The following is a 26,352-nucleotide window of genomic DNA, read 5'->3' as shown; positions in this document are numbered from 1 at the left end:
AGGGAAAAAGGTGCAATAGATCTATTACCACAATAAGGATAAGATGGACGACAATGTTTAGCAAAAATATAAGATTCACATTGAAAAACATAAGATGAAGGGAAAGAAGTAAACAAGTGGGGTAACTGTCTCCTCGTAACAACAAAAGAAGGATGACCCAAACGCTGATGCCAAAGCATTACAGACTCCAAAGTACTACGATCACTCCGACCACAAACATAAGCTGCAGCAGTAGATTGGGCAGGTAACCGTGGTTCAAGAAGATAGAGTCCTCCTTTCTCAGTCCCACTGCCAATAACCCTCTTTGTCTCCAAATCCTAAAAGACACAATAGTAAGGGAAGAAAATGACACAACAATGTAAGGATTTGGTTAGGTGACTCACTGATAATAGGTTAGTAGCAAAACCAAGAACATGAAGGACAAACTCAAGGGAAATAGAAGGAGTAACTCGCACATTACCCTTACCAGAGACAGAAGAAAGGGAACCATCAGCGACCCTTACCTTGTCTCAGCCAGAGCAAATGGAGTAGGAATCATAGTACTGTGACATACCAATCATGTGATCAGAGGCTCCAGAGTCAATAATCCAGGTGGGTGCAGTAGGAGGGGCAGATGAGACCTGCAGAGCTGAGGCAGAAGTAGTAGATACTCCAGAGGTAGAACCAGTAGCAGATGCTCCAAGGTGAGACATTAGCCGACGGAGGGCTGCAATATCATCCTGTGAGAGGGAATCAGGAGCCGGCTGGGGTCCAGGTGGCTCAGACTCAGATGTTACAGAGTGAGCCCTAGCTCCCCCTCACTTTCCTCCACGGGCACTAGATGAACTACCACGCATACCAGGGGGCTGTCCATGAAGGTCCCAACACCTGTCCTTGGTGTGTCCAAGCTTGCCACAATGATCACATTTGTATCTCTCACGGTGATCTCCACGAGGTAGCCCTTGGCCTTTCCCTCCACTTTTCCAGACTCTGTGGGAAACAAGAGCAGATCTCTCTGTTGATGGTGCAATATCCATAGTGGTTCTCCTGGTTTCCTCACTTTACAAGTAGCTGCACACTTCATCCAGAAATGGAAAGGGATATCTTCCTAAGATTTGCAGGCGAAGAGGCTCATACTCTGGGTTAAGACCTCCAAGCAAAATAAGGATCCTTTCCTTTTCTTGACTCCTATAGACCTTTGCCTGATCATCAAAGTTGGACAACTGGAGGTTGTTATTGTTAAATCCGTGCCCAAAACCCGGTTTGAAACGCGATCTGACCACCGGTCTGGTTTAAACCTTTTGTGTAGAACCAAGAGTGGAGTACGCTCGTGAACTGTGGGTCATAATACTCAAGCCATCACACGAGATTGTCGACCGCGAAACAGGGGAAGTCCTCGAGGAAAGATCCACCGTCAGAGAAAGGGGGAAAATCGTCCACGAAAGCATATTCTTGGAATTCCCTTATGATAGGGATCCGCGGGGCCCGCACCTGAATCGCCCTTATCCACTTAGCGATGATTGGGAGTAAGTCACTATCCGAATAATTCATGCCTATGCATGACCATTAATAAGCATAAGAACTAGAATGGGCTTGGGCTTAGGAGCTTAGTCTCTTTCTAATTGTAACTAGAACTTAGGACATGGGCCATGGGCCATGGGCCCAAGTGGATCCAATGGCCCAATGACTTAAACTAGACCTTGGGCTTATACCTAACCAAACAAGCTCCTAAACAAATGGACCTAAGGACTTGAGACTAACCAAACAAGACCTAATGCCTAGATGGGTTATTAAAGACCCAAAACTACTATTCACCTCACATTTCAATCCTAAATCGTGGAGAGGAGAGGAGAAAAAGAAAGAAGAAGAAAGAGAAGAAGAAGAAAGAAGAAGAAAGAAGAAGAGGAAGAAGGAAGGAGAAGGGAGAAGTATGGTGGAGCACAAGCTATCATCATCAACCCTTGGTGAGTCTCTTTCTCTCTCTCTCTCTCTCCATCTCTCTTTCCCTAATTCTATTACCTAGGGTTTGAATTGGTTAAGCACACCTTGAGTGCTCCATCTACTCAATTAGAAGAGCCATTAATGGCAAATCCTTGATGTTTAACTATGAAGCACCTAACCCTACCTTAAACCCATTCACCCTTCTCCATTTATGAACCCTAAGTTGGGGATTTACCTCCATTTATGGGTTTTACCAACCCTCATGGAAGACCGTAGATGTGTGGGTTTGAGGGGTGTTAAATAACATTGATTAAAGACCCTTTTAAAACCCCAATACCCAAACCCATGAGTTTTCTTTCCATATGTATTTTAATGGAGGAAAACCTAATCGATCATGGGGTTTACAAACCCATGTTGGGTGTGTGCTATGGCACCTTGGTTGGAGTTGTTCTCATGGCCAAAGAGACCCCTAAAAAACCCCAAAGAATACCCCATTTTAGCCCAAGACTTTGGGGCTGCAAAACCATTCTCGGAATGGCATGAACAGCAAGATCGCACGTGGACAGGCACACGAAGTGCCACCCCGAGAAACTAGATCTGCGGTGGGAAGTCCGAGAGGGACAGCACATGGACAGCACATGCAAGTGCCGCCCGAGAAACATCTTCCGGTGGGAGGTCCGAGAGGGACAGGCACACGCAAGCGCCACCCCGAGAACCTAGATCTCAGGTGGGAAAGTCCGAGAGGGACAGCAATGGACAGCACACGATATAGCCTTCAGATGTGCCGGTCCCCTATTTTAGCCTTGTTTGATAACTTATGGGGCCCAACTCTTCTAGCCCTAAGTTACTAATCTCTCCCCACGTTGTACACTCTCTTTAGGTTGGACCCGGCTTGGGGGCGTATTAGTACGTGGGATAGTGTACTTGGCATCGAACGCCGATTTGAAGAGCTCCGCATCGACGATTGATCGAGAATCAAGGTGAGTGAGTTAAGCAAACGTCTTAATTTATGGAATGTTTGTGTGTCGTGTCTTGCGAATGTCATTCATGCATGTGTGCTATAATATATAATTATTAGTAAGATATAGGACGATATAAATGTTTAGATGTTGATAGGACTTTACATTCTTGTCTTGCGATATTATTTATTTTACTGCACTATGGTGCGAATGGTGTTGGATTTAGTTATGGGACTCGGGTGCCGGTTGGTGCTGAACACGGGGATTCCATAATATGGACTCACTCATGGCATGTAGATCTAGGGCTTGGAGCGGGATCCAGTGCCGGTGGGTCTTGGGCTTGAGATTACCGTACTTGAAATTGCATTAGAATTGTCCATTGCATTAGGTGGAAACGGGATGGTGACCGACCGACTACCTTCGATATTCACATCTCGTACTTGTATACGCTTTTGGGCTAGAGGGGCGAGAGGATAGCCGGTCGGCCGTATTTCGGTATCTATGGACTCGGCCTCGACTTATGCATGCGTACCTCGCTCATCTGATAGGTGAATCTTGGCTAGGATAAATGTTTACCCAATCTTATGACCCTTACCGACGGGGGGTTAGGTGTCGGTCAAATCCGTGGGTTCCACCGTTATTCGGGTATACCCACCCGGGAAGTTCGGGCGCCAATCGTATTTTGGGCGAACGCCAGGCTGGATTTGACTTGGGGTTTGCGTATATCTCTTGGTGGAGACCGATGCAGGAGCTTCAGTGCGACTCGGGTTTGTCATCGCCGGTATACCATCCGTTTATGGTACCGATGTCGGGATGCTACCTAAGGTGTTGCTATAGTACTATACCGACTTAGTTGTGTGTTAGGTGGATAACAATAAAACTATACATCATCATTCATTCATGTAGCATGATTGTAAATTGTATGTGATGTACGGTCTACCTTGGTGGTATGGGACACCTTGGTATCCGTCCATCATGTATGGTTTGCGAATCAACCCCATTCATTATTATTATTGTGTATGTTTGTGTGGCTTAGCCACTCATTGGGCTCGATTGGAGCTCACTCCTCGAGGAAACATATTTTTAGTTGATGCGGTACATTCGAGCAGAGTGGCACAGAGTACGAGACTCCCGAGGCTGGTTACGTTGATTGGTGGGCTCCGAGATCGTGGAGCATGGACCGAGTGTTGCTTGCGATGTGTGTTCCTGGCGGGACATGACTTATGGCGGTGGCCATCTTTTGATGCACTTGATTATTCATTTTGAATTATAGGTGTATTCTTTTGATTCCTTTCATGATAGATGTATTATTTATATAGTAGGTAATACATAAGTCTGATTAGAACGAATTGTACTTGAAGGGTAAACTTGAATAGATAATATTTTATATGCTATCACCTAGCTTCGCTAACTCGATGTTATTAATATTAATCCTTTCCTTTTACCTATTATCCGTCGTTGTGAATGAGTTAGTCTTGGAGTCTGCATCGGTGATTCTGGTGGTTGGAGAGCGTAGTTGTATGCTCCGGTTGCATTTCCCGTGGTTCGGGGATGGGGTGCGCATTTGGTATCGAGCGTGATGCTCTACCTCGTGGACTAACTCGGTGTTCACACGACCCGATTTACTCTAAATTAGGGTTAAATATTAAAAGCCTTAACCATAAACAAGAATCGGACAACAAGGGAGAATATATAAATTTTCTTGATAGAAACAATGCTTTGATAATACAAATAAAGGTAGGAGACTTCTATAGAACATAAACCAGTTTAGAAATGAAGAAAAGATGAGAAACCACATACTAAACCCTAGGAGTTACAAAAAAAAAAAAAAAAAAAGAAAAAGGATATATACTAAGGTTTATGAGGGTAAAGTCATGGACAATGATGTAAAATATAATGATAACTGGGATTAGCCTAACCATAAAGAGCTATTGTATATATTAGGAAAATTTATACATTATAGGATTGCTGTTGCATAAGCCCAACGACTTCAAGATACACCAATACCAATAAAAAATTGGGGCCCTTGGTCTATAAAAATAAATAAATAAATAAATAAATAAAAAAAAAAAAAGAAGAAAAATTGTGGTTAGGAACATTACGAATAACATTTTGAATAGTGAATCATACCATAAGCAGGTATAGGAACGGGAAGAAGCTTACACATTGAGATGGATTAGCAAATAGCTAATTTATACAAAAGAAAAGCTCACCTGAGCCTTTTCACAAACACCTCAAACTCATCACCTGGGCATTCGTTGCTACGATCGCAACAAGCGGGGCATATGTCCAAGACTTGCTCGCACAAGAAGCCCGTGTATGTGCCAAACCTGCAGGCCATCGGTCCCATGCAACCCTGTGGAGTGTATTCAACATGCCCGCAGATGAGGCAGAGTCATCATCAGCGCAGTGACAGGTACCTTATGTCTATACCTATCACCTGTGCACGCATTATTGATTTTAGAGTTTACGACTCAATTTAGTCACCCACGGTCGTTAGTTGTAATTCCAACTTGCGTAAGCTAGTCTCGGTGAGAGACTTTCCGCAGGACTTATTACGTAGGCTAATGATTAGGGGAAATTATCTTTCATTTTTCTCGTGGCCTTAGTGATCGTCGGGCTTTCTTTGGGAACCACCTAGAAATTTTGAGTATTGGTCCTAAGTACCCTTAGGTAAGCTATGGCCCCACATGTCTCTCGGAGAGCCATTTTTAGGACTTGGTGGTAAATCTACCGGAATGCGGGATTGGCTTGGTGTATGGGCCTGATACGTTCAGGGACCTTGTCCAAGAGGGAAACCCAAGATTTGTGTCTAGATTCTGAAGGGACGGTGAAAAAATATATATATATATAGGCACGTAGTTGAATCTCGATATGTCTATACACCCACGAACCGATGGATATCTAGAAAGGATAATTTAGGACGGATGCTAGGAGGTATGGATTATATCATGTAGTTGGAAGAGAATGATAGATCTAGCAATTTAAGTTGATGAACATATTATATCGGTGTTAGTGTAGCGAGTGCGATCAAGAACTAAAAGGAACTGAATCGAAGGATTCGACAAAACTTTGCTCAACAATAGATATGAGTGGAGTAATGGGTCCCGAATGTCCCCTCCGTTATTGGGAGTGAATAGTAGGGATTCCATCAATATTCCAATTCATTCTAAAGCTGAGTTAGGTAGTCGAGGATTGGAAGTGAAAGTCCTCATAGGAACAGCCAGGTAAGCAAAGTAGGACAGCCTTGTGTCATTCAACCCAAAATTTTTGGAGTACAGATACTGGACGAAGTATATGGAAATAGTTGCATCTCTCTATGTCTAAAAGTATAAGCTCAGAGTTTGATTTTCACTGGGTCCTTATATACACTGGACTTTATATTAACTAAATCGGAATTGATTTACACCATTCTGTAAGGTGGATACTATTAGAGGACAAATCAATACAACTTAGTTTAAGCTAAATAACTAAACAGTCCTGGCGCGGAAGTTGAGCACAGTTTTAACCCCTCTATCCGGCACTATCCAATACCATTTAAGCAAAGCCAGTGTGGTGGCAGATGCACTTAGTAGGAAATCACAAACCCTTCCTTGCCAGCTTTAACAGTCAATGAGCAGCTTATAGAGGAAGCCAGAAGAATGGGGTTGGAAGTGTTAATTGATGATGCTACTATGTTATTTGTCGCCCTGACAGTACAACCCTCATTGGCAGAGAAGATTAAGGAAGTCCAACCTACCGATGCGGAGTAATCTCATTGATTAAAGGGGCATCTTGTTAATGAGAAGGCGAAGTGCGGTCGAAGTATCCTCACCTATGCAGATACCTAGGTACGTCTCAATTTCGAGGACGAAATTCTTATAAGGTGGGGAGGATGTTAAATCCGTGCCCAAAACCCGGTTTGAAACGCGATCTGACCACCGGTCTGGTTTAAACCTTTTGTGTAGAACCAAGAGTGGAGTACGCTCGTGAACTGTGGGTCATAATACTCAAGCCATCACACGAGATTGTCGACCGCGAAACAGGGGAAGTCCTCGAGGAAAGATCCACTGTCAGAGAAAGGGGGAAAATCGTCCACGAAAGCATATTCTTGGAATTCCCTTATGATAGGGATCCGCGGGGCCCGCACCTGAATCGCCCTTATCCACTTAGCGATGATTGGGAGTAAGTCACTATCCGAATAATTCATGCCTATGCATGACCATTAATAAGCATAAGAACTAGAATGGGCTTGGGCTTAGGAGCTTAGTCTCTTTCTAATTGTAACTAGAACTTAGGGCATGGGCACGTGGGCCATGGGCCCAAGTGGATCCAATGGCCCAATGACTTAAACTAGACCTTGGGCTTATACCTAACCAAACAAGCTCCTAAACAAATGGACCTAAGGACTTGAGACTAACCAAACAAGACCTAATGCCTAGATGGGTTATTAAAGACCCAAAACTACTATTCACCTCACATTTCAATCCTAAATCGTGGAGAGGAGAGGAGAAAAAGAAAGAAGAAGAAAGAGAAGAAGAAGAAAGAAGAAGAAAGAAGAAGAGGAAGAAGGAAGGAGAAGGGAGAAGTATGGTGGAGCACAAGCTATCATCATCAACCCTTGGTGAGTCTCTTTCTCTCTCTCTCTCTCTCCATCTCTCTTTTCCCTAATTCTATTACCTAGGGTTTGAATTGGTTGAGCACACCTTGAGTGCTCCATCTACTCAATTAGAAGAGTCATTAATGGCAAATCCTTGATGTTTAACTATGAAGCACCTAACCCTACCTTAAACCCATTCACCCTTCTCCATTTATGAACCCTAAGTTGGGGATTTACCTCCATTTATGGGTTTTACCAACCCTCATGGAAGACCGTAGATGTGTGGGTTTGAGGGGTGTTAAATAACATTGATTAAAGACCCTTTTAAAACCCCAATACCCAAACCCATGAGTTTTCTTTCCATATGTATTTTAATGGAGGAAAACCTAATCGATCATGGGGTTTACAAACCCATGTTGGGTGTGTGCTATGGCACCTTGGTTGGAGTTGTTCTCATGGCCAAAGAGACCCCTAAAAAACCCCAAAGAATACCCCATTTTAGCCCAAGACTTTGGGGCTGCAAAACCATTCTCGGAATGGCATGAACAAGAAGATCGCACGTGGACAGGCACATGCACAGCGCCAGTCCCGAGAAACTAGATCTGCGGTGGGAAGTCCGAGAGGGACAGGCACATGGACAGCACATGCAAGTGCCAGCCCGAGAAACATCTCCGGTGGGAGGTCCGAGAGGGACAGCACATGCAAGTGCCGTCCCGAGAACCTAGATCTGCCGGTGGGAAAGTCCGAGAGGGACAGGCACATGGACAGGCACATGATATAGCCTTGCTGTATGTGCCGGTCCCCTATTTTAGCCTTGTTTGATAACTTATGGGGCCCAACTCTTCTAGCCCTAAGTTACTAATCTCTCCCCACGTTGTACACTCTCTTTAGGTTGATGACCCGGCTTGGGGGCGTATTAGTACGTGGGATAGTGTACTTGGCATCGAACGCCGATTTGAAGAGCTCCGTCGACGATTGACGAGAATCAAGGTGAGTAAGTTAAGCAAACGTCTTAATTTATGGAATGTTTGTGTGTCGTGTCTTGCGAATGTCATTCATGCATGTGTGCTATAATATATAATTATTAGTAAGATATAGGACGATATAAATGTTTAGATGTTGATAGGACTTTACATTCTTGTCTTGCGATATTATTTATTTTACTTGCACTATGGTGCGAATGGTGTTGGATTTAGTTATGGGACTCGGTGCGGTTGGTGCTGAACACGGGATTCCATAATATGGACTCACTCATGGCATGTAGATCTAGGGCTTGAGCGGGATCCAGTGCGGTGGGTCTTGGCTTGAGATTACCGTACTTGAAATTGCATTAGAATTGTCCATTGCATTAGGTGGAAACGGGATGGTGACCGACCGACTACCTTCGATATTCACATCTCGTACTTGTATACGCTTATGGGCTAGAGGGGCGAGAGGATAGCCGGTCGACCGTATTTCGGTATCTATGGACTCGGCCTCCGGCTTATGCACATGCGTGCACCTCGCTCATACTGATAGGTGAATGCTGGCTAGGATAAATGTTTACCCAAGATCTTATGACCCTTACCAAGCGGGGGTTAGGTGTCGGTCAAATCCGTGGGTTCCGACCGTTATTCGGGTATACCACCGGGAAGTTCGGGCGCCAATCGTATTTTGGGCCGAACGCCGGAGACGGGATTTGACTTGGGGGTTTGCGTATATCTCTTGGTGGAGACCGTGCAAGAGGCTTCAGCGCGACTCGGGTTTGTCATCGCCGGTATACCATCCGTTTATGGTACCGATGTCGGGATGCTACCTAAGGTGTTGCTATAGTACTATACCTGACTTAGTTGTGTGTTAGGTGGATAACAATAAAACTATACATCATCATTCATTCATGTAGCATGATTGTAAATTGTATGTGATGTACGGTCTACCTTGGTGGTATGGGACACCTTGGTATCCGTCCATCATGTATGGTTTGCGATCGACCCCATTCATTATTATTATTGTGTATGTTTGTGTGGCTTAGCCACTCATTGGGCTCGATTGGAGCTCACTCCTCGAGGAAACATATTTTTAGTTGATGCGGTACATTCGAGCAGAGCGCACGAGTGCGAGACTCCCGAGGCTGGTTACGTTGATTGGTGGGCTCCGAGAGTCGTGGAGTATGGACCGAGTGTTCTTGCGATGTGTGTTCCTCAGGCGGGAATGACTTATGGCGGTGGCCATCTTTTGATGCACTTGATTATTCATTTTGAATTATAGGTGTATTCTTTTGATTCCTTTCATGATAGATGTATTATTTATATAGTAGGTAATACATAAGTCCTGATTAGAACGAATTGTACTTGAAGGGGTAAACTTGAATAGATAATATTTTATATGCTATCACCTAGCTTCTGCTAACTCTGATGTTATTAATATTAATCCTTTCCTTTTTACCTATTATCTGTCGTTGTGAATGAGTTAGTCTTGGGTACTGCATCAGTGATTCTGGTGGTTGGAGAGCGTAGTTGTATGCTCCGGTTGCATTTCCCGTGGTTCAGGGATGGGGGTGTGACAGTTATAGTGATCATATTCCTCCCACAAGCTAATAACAGAGTTGTAGTACTCAGATATACTCCTATCACCCTGTTTCATATGGATGATCTTTTGGAGAATTTGATACACCTTTGTTGCATCTCCAACTCTATCAAAAACTTTGGAGACACTGTCCCAAATATCTTTCGTAGTCTCCTTACTCATAAACCTCCTACCTATCTCAGGTTTCATGGAGAATATCAGCCAAGTCATAACAGTGGAGTTCTCAGTCTCCCACTTGAGATAGCCTGGATCAGTTGTAGCAGGAGCTGTGATAGACCCAGTAATGTAGCCCAACTTTCCTCTACTGCGTAGAGACAGCTTTACAGACCGAGACCAATCCAAGTAGTTGGTATTGTCCAACTTCACAATAGAGATTTGGGTGTTGGGGTTATCAAAGGAAGCCATGGTTAGGAAACCACTACTTAGGTTGCCAGCTGTAGTTGATCCACTGACCTCAGAATCTTGTCCAGACACAGTAGACATAATGGGCAGGCACTTCAACAAACAATAGTGGACTACTCAAATGGGGAGTACCCTCAACCCAAACAAAGTAGGCAGACCAGCAAACAAGTCCCCAAACAGCCAAATCAACCAAACAAAGAACCAATACCAAAAAACAGCAAGTGTATAGGGAGTAAAGGCTTGTATAACATCAACCAAACTGCTCTAATACCCAATAACCTTCAGTCCATAGCAACAATAGGTGTAAAAAGAACAAACAACTCCATTTGTATACACCAACACACATCCAATATACTGAGCTTCAAAAAAAAAAAAAAACCAGAGCCAAAAAACAGAGCTGGCGGTACCTTGAGAGTGTCACAGTTTGGAGCTATGCTCCTCAAACAGGTTCTTTCTTCAACCGAGTGGTAGGGGGTTTAAAAGAGTACCCCTAGGCGATCCACAAGCAGCAAACCTCTTCCCAAAAGATGAGAAGATGAGGGAGAAATAGGAGAACCACTCCTTCACCGGCGTAAAACACTGGGTGGTCAGTAAGAGCTTCAATCTTCAACAACAGCCACTAAACTCCATCCATGGTGTGTCGGTTTGAAGAATGAACCCCCAAATAGTGTAGTATGTGTATACTTCACATAGTACAGCCTCTAATGGAACCCCTTTGTCCTCTTAGGGTTCCAAAGAGAGGTGAAGAACAAGACAGCCAAGCTTAGTCGATTCTCAAACCAGATTGCTTAGCTCTGATACCAAGTTGGAACATAAAGATGGATCGAATCTAGTAAGAGAGATGAGATTTACAGCAAGAAGAAGAAGAAGGAGGGAAGAGAAGAGAAGAAGAAGAGAAGAGAATGGGAGAATTGATTGTGTGTGTTGAGTTATTCTCCACACACATATTACTTCATTAATAATCTCTTCCAAATTACACAGGCCTCCCTAGGGAGGTAAAGGGAAATAAAATAAGAACAAGAAAAATACAACTTGGTCATGTCTTAAAACATGCCAATGATAGAACTACCCCTATACAAGATATTCTAACAACTCTAACAATTTGTCCACCTGTAGTGCTGCACGTGAGGGGGAGTGTTGATATGATGGAAGTTATGAAGATTATTTGCATTGCCTTTGATTGTTTGCCTGTCTTGTTATTGAAGATCATATGTTATCTGTCTATCTTATTGAAGCCGATATGTTTGTCTTCTTATGAAGATTATTTTTCCTGCCTTTGAAGATTGTTTGCCTATCTTCTTATTGAAGATTATTTGAGTTTTCTTCTTAAAAATTGTCTTCTCATTGAAGATTTGTTATTGTGGGTTTCTTCTAATTGAAGATTTCTCCCTACTGTTTATCTGAAGGTTCTAGTTGAAGATTTCAGATCTTTTGCACGTAGCAGTGATTTGTTCATCTTCCACCGCTGCTATTTTCTGGGCTTTCGCTACTGTTGTTGATGTTCTCTGGCCTGCAACGATGATTTATTCATCTCCTACTGCTGCTGATTTCTGGCCTATGGCTGATATTTTTTGCCGCTTATATTGTTATCTGGATTAATCCACGGAGATTTTTTTCACTGTTGCTGCTGCTCATGGCTGATATGTTTATGTGGTATTGATACCATGTTATATGCATATGTGTGTGTCATTGCGTGTGGGCATGCACGTGCGCAAGGGGGTGTTGTGTGTTGATATTCATTGTTGTGGCCCCTCAAAAGCTTGAGCTTTTGGGATAAGCGGTTGTAACATGGAATCCAAGCCCGGAGGTCGGGTGTTCGATCCCTAGTAAGTGCAAGGGGTTCGTGTAATGTTGTGTTGTTGTGCCCCCACGTGGTGTACCCTCTTGGTGCCACGTAATGGTGTCACGTGCATAGCCATGTGTGTGTCGTCACTGTGTGGACATGCACGTGCAGGGGGTGTTGTGTGTTGATATACATTGATGTGGCCCTTACTTGACAGCTCGAGCTTTTGGGATAAGCGGTTGTAACAAATATGAAAAATCAAGGGGCAACTAATATGAGAGGTTTTACGAGAATCAATTCGTAATTAGATAATTTAATTAACCCTCAGTTGTTTTATTAAAGAAAACCAAAGAGAAAAAAAGTTACAAGTCATAAAAGAATTGCAGAATTTGATCAATTCTTTAAGCCACAGATCAAGTTCAAACATAATAATTCATAGAGAATTGCAAGGTAAAAGTAAATTGTAAGAGAACTGATCCAGAACAACTAAGAAGCAATTTGAAGTAAGAATTTTCACTTGGGACTAAGAACATGCATCAAAAATGTAATTGCGATTGATGAATAAAGCTAAATGCAGCAACTAGTTGTTTATCAGCAGAACAATAGCGAAAGTAGCATGGCTACAGCCAGAAAACCAGAGAAAATCAACTCTTCATTTTTTTCTTGGGGGTGGGGAATACAAAAATCAAGGGAGAGCAATCTTTGAGCTGGCAGGGTGGGGAGCCAGCCAATAGGGAAGGCAGACGACAGCTCTTCAATAGGGGGCGTAACCACACAAGCAGCCTGTTGGAACCGCTTCCTCTAAAAGGCCGACCTAGTAGGAAAGGGAGGAAACAATATGTATATCAAACAGGAGCTCTAACACGGCGGACTATCCAAAGGGGGACATGGGTGGATAAATAATTCAACACCTGCCCGCTCCCAGGAGGACTCAGTACCGTGATCCCTGCCTACTCTGATACCATGTTGGAACCGTTTCCTCTAAAAGGCCGACCTTGTAGGAAAGGGAGGAAACAATATGTATATCAAACAGGAGCTCTAACACGGCGGACTATCCAAAGGGGGACACGGGTGGATAAATAATTCAACACTTACCTGCTCCGAAAGGGGACTCGATACCGTGACCCCTGCCTACTCTGATACCATGTTGGCAGAATCGTGGATTAGAAAGGAGAGAATGAGAAAAAATTATAACTTGTATTCATTGATAGGTAAGCCCCTCTATTTATAATAGAGGGGAAAGTTACAAAGGGACTAAAATAGGCGATGTGGGACTAAAACCCACATAGCCGACATAAACTTAATAACTTAAGAATAAAACTACCCCAAAAGGACCAGAATACCCCCACGGTATTCTGGATTACATATTCCAACACAGACTGTCAATGAAATCACAACCAGATCCCCAAACTTAATATAAAAAAATAACTAAAAAGCGTCCAAATCCGTGACGTACTGTCACTATGATTTTTTATGATTCAGCGCTTAATTTTTCAAATCCTTCAATTCCCTCCACTTCATGGCCTCCCAAAGACTACAGAAACCTCTCCATGCTTATATGGTGGAACATGAACCTCATTTCATTTTTGGTTTTCTTCTCCTCAAAGTTGAGATACATATTCTTTTAGCCCATTAACGCACTAGGGAGGAAACACTCCCAGATTACTTTAAAATAAAACATTTAATAATTTCATTCAAGAAGTACTATTGATTACAGAACTAATGCCACATTTTTACCTAAATCCCCAAGAAAGAGGGAGTTGAGGATCTATAAGACTGTCTTTGGTTTGTTTAATAGCTCATCCAAGCATATATCCAAGGTGTTAAACCACACTAAAGTCCATTGCTCAGTTTGGCCCAGTAGTTGAGGAGTTTTTTTAAGTAACCTAATCTTACTGTAATGTTAGTGTATTTGCTTTTTAAATTGTTAACTTGTATGTGACACTGGCACTGTCCCGACTTATACGTCGTAGTCAAAGTGTCAAGTATCGGTATTGAGCAATGTATTAAAAAGCTGCTTTTTAGAAACGTCTTGAAGATGCATTGGAGAGACACTAGATATGCTTATGACACATGAAAAACAAGTGTTTTAAACATTGTGCACCATAAATAAGCAATAAATAATGATATCCAACCAATGTCAAGTTATCTCTGTCTTCATCGCATAGTTGACGAGGTGCCACCTAGGCATTCAACTGGGTTGTCTCCCGCCTTATTCTAACATAACAAGGCAGGTGTCTTGGGACCCCCAAGTCCCTAGGTGGTTGATTTTTTTTTTCCCTCTAAATAATGTTGTTTCTAACATTATTATTGGTTTGTATATAGGGGAGAAGCATGGGATCACTTAATACCCAAAAAGAATAAATTAATTAAGTGTTAACAAAACTGGAATTGAGAGAATGGCTAGAATAATCGATGTGATTATTCAGCCCTCATATTTATAACTTGTATAAAATAACAGAATTACATAAATAGCCCCATATAGCCAACTATATTAGCTATAGGGAAATAACAACAGAAAAAATACCAAAAATACCCTTATAGGATCGGATAACACATCTCAACACTCCCCCTCAAGTTGGGGCATAGATATCACACATGCCCAACTTGACTAGACTAGGAGAAAATAACTTCCCACTCAACCCTTTGGTGAAAACATCAGTTAGTTGATCTCCAGACTTCACAAAAGGGATACAAATCTGCCCACTTTCTAACTTCTTCTTGATGAAGTGTCTGTCAATCTCCACATGCTTGGTACGGTCATGCTGTACTGGATTGTGGGCAATGCTAATCGCTGCTTTGTTGTCGCAGTACAACATCATCGGAAGATGAACAGAACCACGGATATCTAGGAGTAAACTCTGAAGCCACAATAACTCACATATGCCCTGGGCCATGGCACGGAATTCAGCTTTAGCACTTGATCTTGCCACAACATTTTGTTTTTTACTCCGCCATGTTACCAGGTTTCCCCCAACAAAGGTACAATAGCTGGAGGTTGATTTCCTGTCTGGATTACCACCCCAATCAGCATCTGTATAAGCCTCAATGCGAAGATGGTCATGAGGAGACAACAGGATCCCTTTTCTTGGAGCTGATTTCAAGTAATGGAGAATACAAAGAACAACAGCCATATGAGTGGAATAGGGATCATGCATGAACTGACTTACTAGGCTCACAGCAATGGCAATAGCTGGTCTGGTGTGAGAGAGGTAAATCAGTTTTCCCACCAATCGTTGATATCTGCCCTTATCAACAGGTTCACCATCCTTCTCTTGTAGACGGGTATTAGCTTCCAAAGAAGTGTCACAAGGATAACAGCCAAGCAAACCAGTTTCTGCTAGTAAATCTAGAACATACTTTCTTTGGGAGAGAAAGATGCCCTTTGGAAAACGGGCAACTTCAATCCTAAGAAAATATTTTAGCTGTCCTAGATCTTTTATGTCAAATTCCCATCCCAAGAAAACCTTCAGGTGAGGAACTTCATCTGCATCATTACCAGTCACTACTATGTCATCAACATAAACTATAAGAAGAGTGACCTTTTCTCCCTTTCGCTTGATGAACAGAGTGTAATCAGCATTACTCTGTTTGTATCCATAGGAGACCATGGTTTTATGAAACCTACCAAACCATGCCCGTGGTGATAGCTTCAATCCATATAGTGCCCGCTTTAGTCTACAAACTTTCCCATGATTCTTGTCAGAGGAAAAACCTGGAGGAACTTCCATATAAACCTCCTCTTCCAGCTCTCCATGTAGGAATGCATTTTTTACATCCAATTGTTGTAGATCCCAACCAAGATTGACAGCACAAGATAGTAAAACTCTGACAGTGTTCAACTTTGCAACAAGGGCAAATGTTTCCTCGTAGTCGATCCCATAAGTCTGAGTGAAGCCTTTGGCCACAAGCCTGGCTTTATATCTATCCACTGTTCCATCTGGCTTCTGCTTGATAACAAATACCCATTTGCACCCGACTGGTCTCTTACCCGAAGGAAGAACAACTAGCTCCCATGTCTCATTTTTAAGTAAGGCCGTCATTTCATCCATCATGGCTACTTTCCACTTTGGATCTGCAATCGCCTCCTGCCAATTCTGAGGAATAGAAACAGAGGAAAGGGAAGAAACAAATGCACGATAGGAAGGAGATAAAGCATCATAGGAAACAACATTGGAGATGGGGTGTTGGGGTGCATGACCTAACGTCTTTACGGACAGCGATAGGTAAATCAAGACAAGGATCCTTACCAGGTGATGTAGCAAGGTCTGAATCTGGATCAGGTACAGACGATTGTAGAGGTGGTATGGTGGTGGGGGCAATCTCAACCTGTCCTGTGCGGTCCCAGATATATACTTTATCAAGAGGGATTTCACTAATTGGTCTACGCCCCCTTGATGAGGAACCATTATAGGAGCTGAAGTTACAGAGGGCTCCCCCTGAATAAGAGCTGGAAGAATAGCAGACACGTCTTCAAAAAATTGATCCTGCTCCCCCTGAAGAGGTGTCTGGGAATAGTATGGCAAGGATTCATGGAAGACAATATCCATGGAGACAAATATACGGCGAGTAGGAGGATGATAACACTTGTATCCTTTCTGGGTCACAGAATACCCCAGAAAAATACACCGAATGCTCCGTGGATCAAATTTCCCATGAGGATGATGATTGCGGACATAGCAGACACACCCAAAAACTTTGGGGGGAACCATAAAGGATGACGAACCCTGCAAGAGAGCAACGGGGGAACGACCATCAAGGACACGGGTAGGCACACAGTTGATGAGGTAAGCAGCGTAAGAATCGCATCACTTCAGTATTGGGAAGGGACCTGCCGTGCAAACATAATGGCCCGGGCTACCTCAAGGAGATGTCGATTTTTCCTCCCAGCAACCCCATTCTGGGCAGGGGTGTCAACACAACTAGTCTGATGGACAATACCATGGGCAGCCAAATAATTTTGGAACTGACCCTCCATGTATTCTCTGCCATTATCACTGCATAAAATGCGCAATGTAGCATTGAATTGGGTCTGAACCATACGATGAAACAACTGAAAACAGCGGAAGACCTCACTTTTATGGCTCATCAGGTAAACCCAAGTGGTACAAGTATAACAATCTATAAAGGAGACAAACCATCTATGACCAGAAATGGAATTACAACGGGTAGGGCCCCACACATCAGAATAAACCAAAGCAAATGGAAACTCACTTCTTTTATTTTCTAAAGAATAACTGGAACGAGTCTGTTTGGCCAAGACACAAGCCTCACATTAAAACTCATTCCTATTACAATTTTTGAGTAAGTCTGGAAACAAAAAAGCTAAGGTACTAATGGATGGGTGACCAAGCCGACAGTACCAGAGGTGAAGGTCAGGTGACGAGGTTGACTGTAAATGATGAGCTGTAGAGGAAGCCGAATGCAAAGGAGAAGGTTGACCTGTGTCAAGGACGTAGAGACCACCTTGTATCTTACCAGCCCCAATCGTGTGCCCCGTCTCCAGATCCTGTATAACACAATGAGAAGGGAAAAATGTCAGTTTGCAGTTCAAATCTCTAGTAAGACTACTAATAGAAATACGGTTAGTAGAAAATGAAAGAACATGCAAAACAGATTTTAGGGAAAGGGTAGGAAAGCAGCGTATGGAACCCTTCCCATTAATAGGAGAAAGGGAACCATTAGCTACTCGAACACTGTCTTGGCCAGCGATGTAGAATAAAGATGAAACACATGGGAGGAGCCAGTCATATGGTCAGTAGCACCGGAATCAATAATCCAAGGATTGGATACAGCCGATGCACACAGACTATTGACTGGAATACCTAAGGCAAAATGAGAACCAGGATTGGCAGCAGGTGCAGGTGGTGTAGTAGGAGCAGCGGAAGAGGCCTGAAGCATGCGACGGAAAGCTAGGAGCTCATCCTAAGTAAGCCCAATGTCAGATGAAGGGGCAGCAGCGGCAGCAGTAGCAGAATCAATAATATGAGCCTTGGGTTTGCACTTCCCACGGCCTTTCTTTTCTTCAAAATCAGCAGGCTTCCCATGGAGCTTCCAGCATTGAGCTTTAGTATGATAGAGCTTGTGGTAGTGCTCACACTTGACTGGGCCTTTATGGGAAGCAGTACCACCATCAGTAGTGGTAGAAGAAGAAACATTAGAAGCAACTTGCAAAGCAGATCAATCAACAATAGAGGAATGCAATATGGCAGCCCTACGAGATTCCTCATTATGAACCATGGCAAAGGCCTACTCCAGGGTGGGAAATGGAGATTGGCCAAGCACCTGAACTCGAATAGGATCAAACCCCATATTTAGGCCTACCAAAAAATCATAGACACGTATTATGTCGACGTGTTTGCGATAGGCAACCAGATCAGTAGCAGTAGAGGGCTAATAGTCCGAGTAGTGGTCCAATTGCTGCCATAAGTTCTTGAGGGCAGCATAGTACTTGGAGACAGAGAGTTCCTGTTGGGCAGTCCCATTAGCCTTTTAGCGAATCTCATAGACCTATGCATCATTCCCAGTGCGACCATAAGTCTCTTTAGCACCATTCCATATAGCCTGGGCTGTTTCCAAAAGGAGAAAATTATCGGATATATCCCCTTGCATAGAATGAATCAGGTAGGACATCACCATCGCATCATTAGATAACCACTTGTTGAGTGGAGCACCTTCTTCGTCAGGTTTTGGAGTTGTCCCGAGAAGATGGCTAGTAAGGCCAAGGCCAGCTATTGTCAGATAGGTAGACTGAGACCACTTCAAGTAGTTGGAACCATCAAGCTTGATGGGGGCAGCAAGAGGCAGTAAATCAGTCCGGGGCTGTCTATCAATTCCATAAGAGGCTGAAGAAGAATCAGAACCAGTCATGGTAGCAGGGAACCACAGTCTTCAATAAGCAGCAACCTTCCACAAAAAGCCCAAAAAAATCCTTGGAATCGATATAAGGAGAAATCGATTGCAAGAGAAGGGGGTTGTAAGGAAGCCAAAAAATTCCACATATGGAGGCTGCGAATGATGTTGAATGAATGCAGTAATGGTACCAAGCAGAGGCAGCAACAACCAGCAGCCCAACCCTAATATCGATTAGTGTCAGGGTTTTGAAAAAACCCCTGAGAAGAGAGATCGATAAAGGGGAGGGGTCTTCAAACAGGCTGATGAAGAGAATGGATGCCGAGAGGACTATCAGAAGAAGATTCTCCAAGGGAAGAAGCAGCCGAACCACTTGTAGAGGCCTGATCTTCAGAAAAGAGGCAAAATCTTCAAATCGCAGACAGTCCTGCAGCTTCCATCGATCTGAAAAATGGTGGCATATTTGGAGGTAGTTAGGGCAGCAGCTAGATCATTGTGATCACCCCCTTAGTGCTGCCCTGATGGGAGAAGAAGAACCAAAAGAAGAAGAGGAGAGAAGCTTGAGAGAGAGGGAGGGAAGGGAGGAAATTCGGAGGGGAGGGAGGTGGGTTTTGAAAAACTCGATTAGAGGTTATTTGGCTCTAATACCATGTTAACAAAACTAGAATTGAGAGAATGGCTAGAATAATCGATATGATTATTCAGCCCTCATATTTATAACTTGTATAAAACAACAGAATTACATAAATAGCCCCATATAGCTGACTATATTAGCTATAGGGAAATAACAACAGAAAAAATACCAAAAATACCCTTATAGGATCGGGTAACACATCTCAACATTAAGAAAGAAATTGAACTTCACTAGTTCACTTCTCTTGTTTTTTCTCCTCTCTAACATAATGTTGTTGTTGTAATTTTGTAATGATGTAGCTAGATATAGTGGCAAATTGGCAAATTGGTGCATAGATTCTTTGTATTGTTGTTGCTGTAATGCTGTAAGCATAATTATATTATTCCTATGCTAGATATAATGGATACATAAAAATACAAGGGTGCCCAGGCGGGCACCTAGTCGCCTACGCACTTAGGCATCCCTCCAACACCTTGGGTCACCTAGGTGCCTTGACAAGTTTGTTTCATACTATCTGTGATTCAAATTTTCATTGCCAAGTGCAATATCAAACTTAGTCATAAGTCTTAAGAAAAAATTAAGCAATGAGGTTTGAAATGGAAAAATCTATTTGCATATTAGATACTGTCTTAACTTATTCCCTAAAGGACCAAACCAAGCAAGCAATATGTAAACATAAACATACTACTAAGTATTAAGTAACCTACCTTGAGTATATACACATTAACCATACTACTACTCTAATAGTAAAACCTGAAGTAGAATGTTTTTTTTTCGTAATGGACCTGAAGTTGTATGTAATTATTAATAATAAGTACTTAGCAACAAAAATAATTGTACATTATAGATCACAAATCATTCAAGATTATCCAAATCTAGGAGAGTTTTTCAGTTTAGATGTAATACTTGGCAAAAACAAGCAAGATTCAAGCCCCCCAAAAAAATATTTCCATGTTTTTTAACATGCTTCAACCTAATGACTTTGATGAGCTTTAATGCAATTTTTTGCTTGTTTAATCACTCTTCCTATGTCGTTTTTTGGTGTAAGTAGGATTCACGTAGGATTTGGCCAAAAAACAAAGAAATGTTTTTTCATAAGCCCGGGATTTTTGGGTTTTAGCAGCCTATGTATCAGTACCGTATCAGTTTTATACATAAATTTTTTTGTATCAGTTTTGTATCATATCGACATGGCCAATCTCGATACATATCAACCATATCAGTCGCACCGTATCCAAGGTTTAAAGTATCAGTATCGGGTATCATATTGGTCGGGTGATTTTAAGAGACATATCGTATCAGAGATATGTATCAAACTCTACAGATACACATGGAAATGGTCAAGATACACATGGAAATACACTTTTGGAACAAAAAACAATATAAATAAACAATATATAACAAGTATCATGCATAAACATTAAAATGGGGAATAGTGTATAACCAGACAAGTGCATTAAATTGAAGTTGTTCTAAAAGATGAGGTTTCTTACATGTTGTAATAGTCTATAGCCATGAAGAGTGTTGGATGATGTTGTAGCAGTCCTTGATTCGTTTTTTTAGTCCAAAAGTACAAAAGACCAAGATTAAATGCAAGATTTTAGGCTCTGTGTTGATAGTTTTCCATCATTTTTCTGCCAGAACAGCAGTTGTATCAAATCTGTGAGTGAAAAGGGCTTTTTTATGGAATGTATCGATCGTACCAATGGTATCGGTATGTATCGAGCCGTATTAATGCACCCATGAACCCATTAATCAATCGTATCGATGGTATCGATAAGTATCGATTGTATTGTATCGTACCAGACTGTATCGGCCAATACAATTCGATACAGTATATTAAAAAAAAAAAAGAGAGACGTATCAGTCTGTACCGAATCGGTACCGACCAATACCGATATGCATCAGCCAATACATACGATACGGACCGATACTTTAAACCCTGATTATATCGCTACTTGATACCATGATGGTGGTAGAGCCTGTAGGTTTCTGTACCTCAGGCCTAGGATCAAATCTGGCCTTCATTCCTACCCCGTTCCCCACAACTAACATTTCAAAGGGAAAAAAAAATCAATTTACTTTCCCCTGCTCTTGAAGCAATCAAATGGGGCTGAAGTAAAATAAGGACCATAACAGAAATATTGGCTCCGAACTGGATTAGTGAAGTAGAAGAAATGGATGTAGATCTGCTATTCTCTAACCACCTTTAGTTCCAAGTAGGTATTTGGAAATACACTTACACCGAGGGAACCTGTTCTCTCATCCTTTTAGTCATTTTAATGGAATCACTTATCAGGTCATTCTCACACGCAACAGATTCAGGATTCCTTAATGCTCTAAAGTGCCTAAGATTTTTCTCATCACTCTTCAACACTAAGGATATGAGACTATAGGGCTGTGTCATTGTTCCCATGCTTGAATGGGGAACGTGAGACCAGTGGTGCAAGGCAATTAAGGTCACCCAACCCAAGTTCATCTTCTAACAGGGCTACCAAGTATAATCCTTCAAAGAGAGTTTATATGCCCTAATTCTGAAGGCACATGATTCCATCAACTGGAAACTCATTCATGCATACACTTTGAAAGAGTTGAGAAGGAGAATTGATAGTGTTTTTTGGCCCAGAATTTTGGTAACTTGACCAAGGCCAGATGGGTAGAGGTTGAAAAATTAGGAGGACCAGCTACTTCAGATGTCTAAGTTTTCAAAACATTGAAGCTAAACCATTTAAAAAAATTGCAGCAGACGCACCATTTTCTGATGCATCCAGCAGAAGAAGAAAGGGGAAATCAGGCTGATTGATTCCCTTTTTGGCCCTTGTTTTGGTCTTCTTTTCATCAGCTTCTAGAGATTTCCGACAGCATCAGCTTAGTCCCTACTTTTTCTGGTCTTGTAACTTCATCTCTATGTTGTTGAACATGTTCAAGAAACTTGTTAGCAGGATTAGAGTAGATGTAGACTGAGTTCTACCTTCTTCTAGTAGATTCAAAGCTAGTCTAGAAGAGTTCCTATTTTGGATTCATATTAAATTTTTTAGTAAGTCTTGTACTTGGAGTCCAAGCAATTGGAACGATTCCCACATTGTAAAGGGATCACCCCGCTCCCCCAAGTTTTACACAAGTTTCTCTGATCAATACAGGTTGTTTGCTGCTAAAACAGTGTGGATTCACTATGTGTTTGGGAGAGGATTCTCCTTGGTCGATTGGATGGATTCCCAAGGCCATAAGGAGAGTTCCTTCTTCAATGTTTCTGCTGTACTTTCTAGTATTGGTTTGCTACTGCAGTTCCCTGCCATTCCCTCAACTCAAGCCTAGTATTCAGGTCAGTTTTACCTTACTTGTTCTATCCTGCAGATGCTCTGTTTCTAACTTACTCTTGTGCAACCTGCAGCTTCAAATAGTTTTCTTGATACTGATCTGTTAGCCCTGAAACTTCATCCACTAACTCTATTCTTCTAACCTCAAAAATCCAATCATTAAACCCCAGTTCCAACTCTTATCTCATACCCTACTACCCATAGATTTAGGTATCGGCATCATATCGCCTGCATAGTTATCAAGGCGGGAAAGCGACCATGGCGTTTTAGAGGGGCAAAATTCAAGGCGACACCACCATGGTGGCAAGGCGCCCGCCATGGTGCCCAAGGCGACCAAGGAGCCTGGACGCCATGGCGTTGCCATGGCGACACCTTGATAACTATGATCGCCTGATACATATCGGTATCGGCGATACGTATCGGTCGAATACGGTCAAAAAGTGGCTTTTTTGTCAAGAAAATTGGCACCACTATACCTGATGTAATATAAAGCATTAAAAAAATGAGGCCAAAACACTGTTCACGTGAACAGTGTCACAGCCCCTTATTTGGCTTGGTGAGAATATTCTTAGGAAAATCGTGGGGGTATTTAGTCAATAACACTTATTCTTTCTTCAACACAGCTGCTGGCAGATAATATCTACGTGGGGACCACATGAGACTCCAGTCTTGACAAGAAGGAAAGAATCGGCTGCACTTGAGAAGATTATATTTAGTTTCTATTTTCATGTTTCTAAACATTAGTTTCTATTTTTATGTTACAAGATTTAATTTCTATTTTTTAGAAGTTTAGTCAAAAGACATCCAATTTTGTTACCTTCTATTTTATTAGTTTTCTAATTCATGTAAGGCAAGTCCAATCCCAAAAGGAGACTGCCATTTCCATTAGCTTCTAATTCTTATACTTTCTATTTTCTGTTTGACTCAGCTATGAGTTCGATTTAATATAAGGCATTAGAGGCCAGCCCACCACGATTTAATGAAGTTGATTAATATTGCTTTGGGCAAGTTTTTCTCTTGTCCATGTGAGAAACTTGAAGGGCTGGGAGGCCTGGCTGAGAGAGCCGAATCTCCTTATCCTTCCCTCCTATTCTATTATCTCTTCTTTATTATTCCTCTACTCCCAATCAAGTGTGCTTACTGCTGTCTCTTGTGTCTGCAACTATTGCTGCTGGAGAGTCCTTGAAGACCTTAATCGATTCTACAATCAACACCAAGTATTGCGGCTGTTTTTTACACAATCAAGTGAAAGACGTTGCACCCTGCGGCTCTGTTTCTCTGCTGATTCTGCTGCAACTTCAAGGCTTCAGATCTCTTCAGCTACTGAACCTATTGGGGTCATATTCAAAGCATCTCGAGAGTACAACCTGCTCACCAATCGAATCTGTTTGGTTTCCCCAACTACTGGCTAGATTGGTTTCTCCATTAACCTTCTATTCTGAAGGCTGGTTTCTAATTTCAAGTCCTCTTCATAACTCAACATTCAGCCATCAGAATTGGCTGTAATTTGGAGCAAAGGACCTGATCAGCATCACCTCCACTCAACCTAAGTTTGGTAGCCTTCTGTTGGGCGGTTTGATATCTACCTCCTAAGTTACTAATTCTGGTTTTATTGCTAATATGATGTTCTGCTGCAACCTGTCATCGATCCTACTGTAGAGTGGTTCTTAGTTGAACCCTTTCTACATTAGTACTTGTTCTAGTTCTACCAACTGAGATTACATACCCAACTAAAAGAAAAAAAAGGCCAGCTATTTGCATTGGTTTTTTGTACTAGAATCGGCCCGATACAGCCGATCGTATAAGTATTGGTGGTGACCGGTACCAGCACCAATACCGTGAACTAAAATCTTGTACTACCCTGTTCTGTTTTTGTCACAGCTTAGTTTCAATGTATCGAAAGCTTGTTAGAAACATCAGTTTTTTCCTGAAATTTCAACCATCACTTCAACACATAAAGATCCCAAGTCGACCAGAGTTTCACTTCATCCAGGCCCTGGTTTACAATATATCAGGTTTTTTCCAGCCGAGTCCTAGTTCTACCTTGTTCCCAATTCTGTCTCAATCTCAACTCTGATCTAAACTCTGAACAACCAGACTCCACTGTTTCTGTTTGTTACACTCACATATTCTGTTAGCAGACCTTCCCTTCTAGCCTTGGTCCCTAACCTAAATCAACCACTTCATTCTGCCCTAATTAAGCCCAGGCATTAAAATCCTAATTTCTGTAATTAGGTTCAGAGTTTCCTTTAGTGCCACCGTTTTCTGATCACTTTTATTTACCCAAGTCAATCACATTTTCTTCCACAACCAAAGAAACCATAAATTAGGTGAAATGTTAGGTTCATCAAAACCTAACAAGTCAGAAAAATCATCCAATTTAAGGGTACATAATTACATCAAAATACTTTTGCCGCTAAATAATCAAATTCTAGATCCGTAGAGAACGAAGCTACCCTCACTAAACCGGACAGTGAAAGACATATTCAGAACTATTTAAGTACCTTTAACATCAATCCATGACCCATCGAAACGTAAGTAAATCACAGTAGGGAATCAGGGGGTAAAGAAGATCAAATTGTACGATCATTCAAGACTTTTTTAAATCAAATTCCTTGATCCGGACGATACGTATGCTATGAATATGAATATTCAGAGAAACACATGAAAGGAAATAGCTGTTTTAAGGGAGTTAGCAAGAAGTCTTACCTCTCTGACAGCTGGTGACCGACTTGATAACCAATGGCCTCGATCCTCCGAGCGGCGAGCTCTGGCTTGGAGGTGTAGAATCGATTGCAGTAGGCTGAAACCATCTCTATCACCAAACTGTCCACGCAGCTCTCTGATACCTCTCTCCCCATTTCTTCTTCTTCTTCTCTCTCTCCCTCACACAGAGTTAGCACACTCGTACACTATAAAAGTATTAAGAGATTTTTGAACTTGCAGGTCTGTAATTATTCACTTTTGTATAATTAGGCCTCCAGCAGGATTTTTTGCAGAATAGGACCTCTAACAAGCTTAAAAAGTCACATTATTCATATTTTGCAATTGGATCGAGTTTTACATCGGAAAATTATCGACTGTGAGGGAGGTTGTGAGGGTGCTGTGGTTTAAATTTGAATGGATTATGATGGTGGATTAAGGCTGTGAGGGAGGTTGTGAGGGTGCTGTGGTTTAAATTTGAATGGATTATGATGGTGGATTAAGGCTGTGATTAAATTAGGTTTAGAAAAATTTAGGAAAATAAAAGGGGAAAGGTTAGGGTTGGGCTGTAGAAAGTTTAGGAGCAAAAGATTGGGGATGGGGGATTTTTATCGTCTCAATTACAACCTCTCAATTAC

General features: G+C 42.1%; 1 protein-coding gene across 1 annotated transcript in view; it reads right to left on the bottom strand.

Annotated features, from left to right (window-relative positions):
• LOC122665362 (trafficking protein particle complex subunit 6B-like) overlaps window positions 1–26,352 on the bottom strand; it is a 70,421-nt gene that overhangs the window by 18,415 nt on the left and 25,654 nt on the right. The window contains 1 exon segment of the mRNA XM_043861495.1: window positions 25,721–25,896. Within this exon segment, the coding sequence (XP_043717430.1) occupies window positions 25,721–25,872 (152 nt within the window). The 5' untranslated portion in view covers window positions 25,873–25,896.

Source organism: Telopea speciosissima, chromosome 6, assembly GCF_018873765.1.
Source record: "Telopea speciosissima isolate NSW1024214 ecotype Mountain lineage chromosome 6, Tspe_v1, whole genome shotgun sequence".
Classification (NCBI taxonomy): Eukaryota; Viridiplantae; Streptophyta; class Magnoliopsida; order Proteales; family Proteaceae; genus Telopea; species Telopea speciosissima.
Note: the sequence above shows the minus strand (reverse complement) of the source record. Positions and strands in the feature narration are given on the sequence as shown.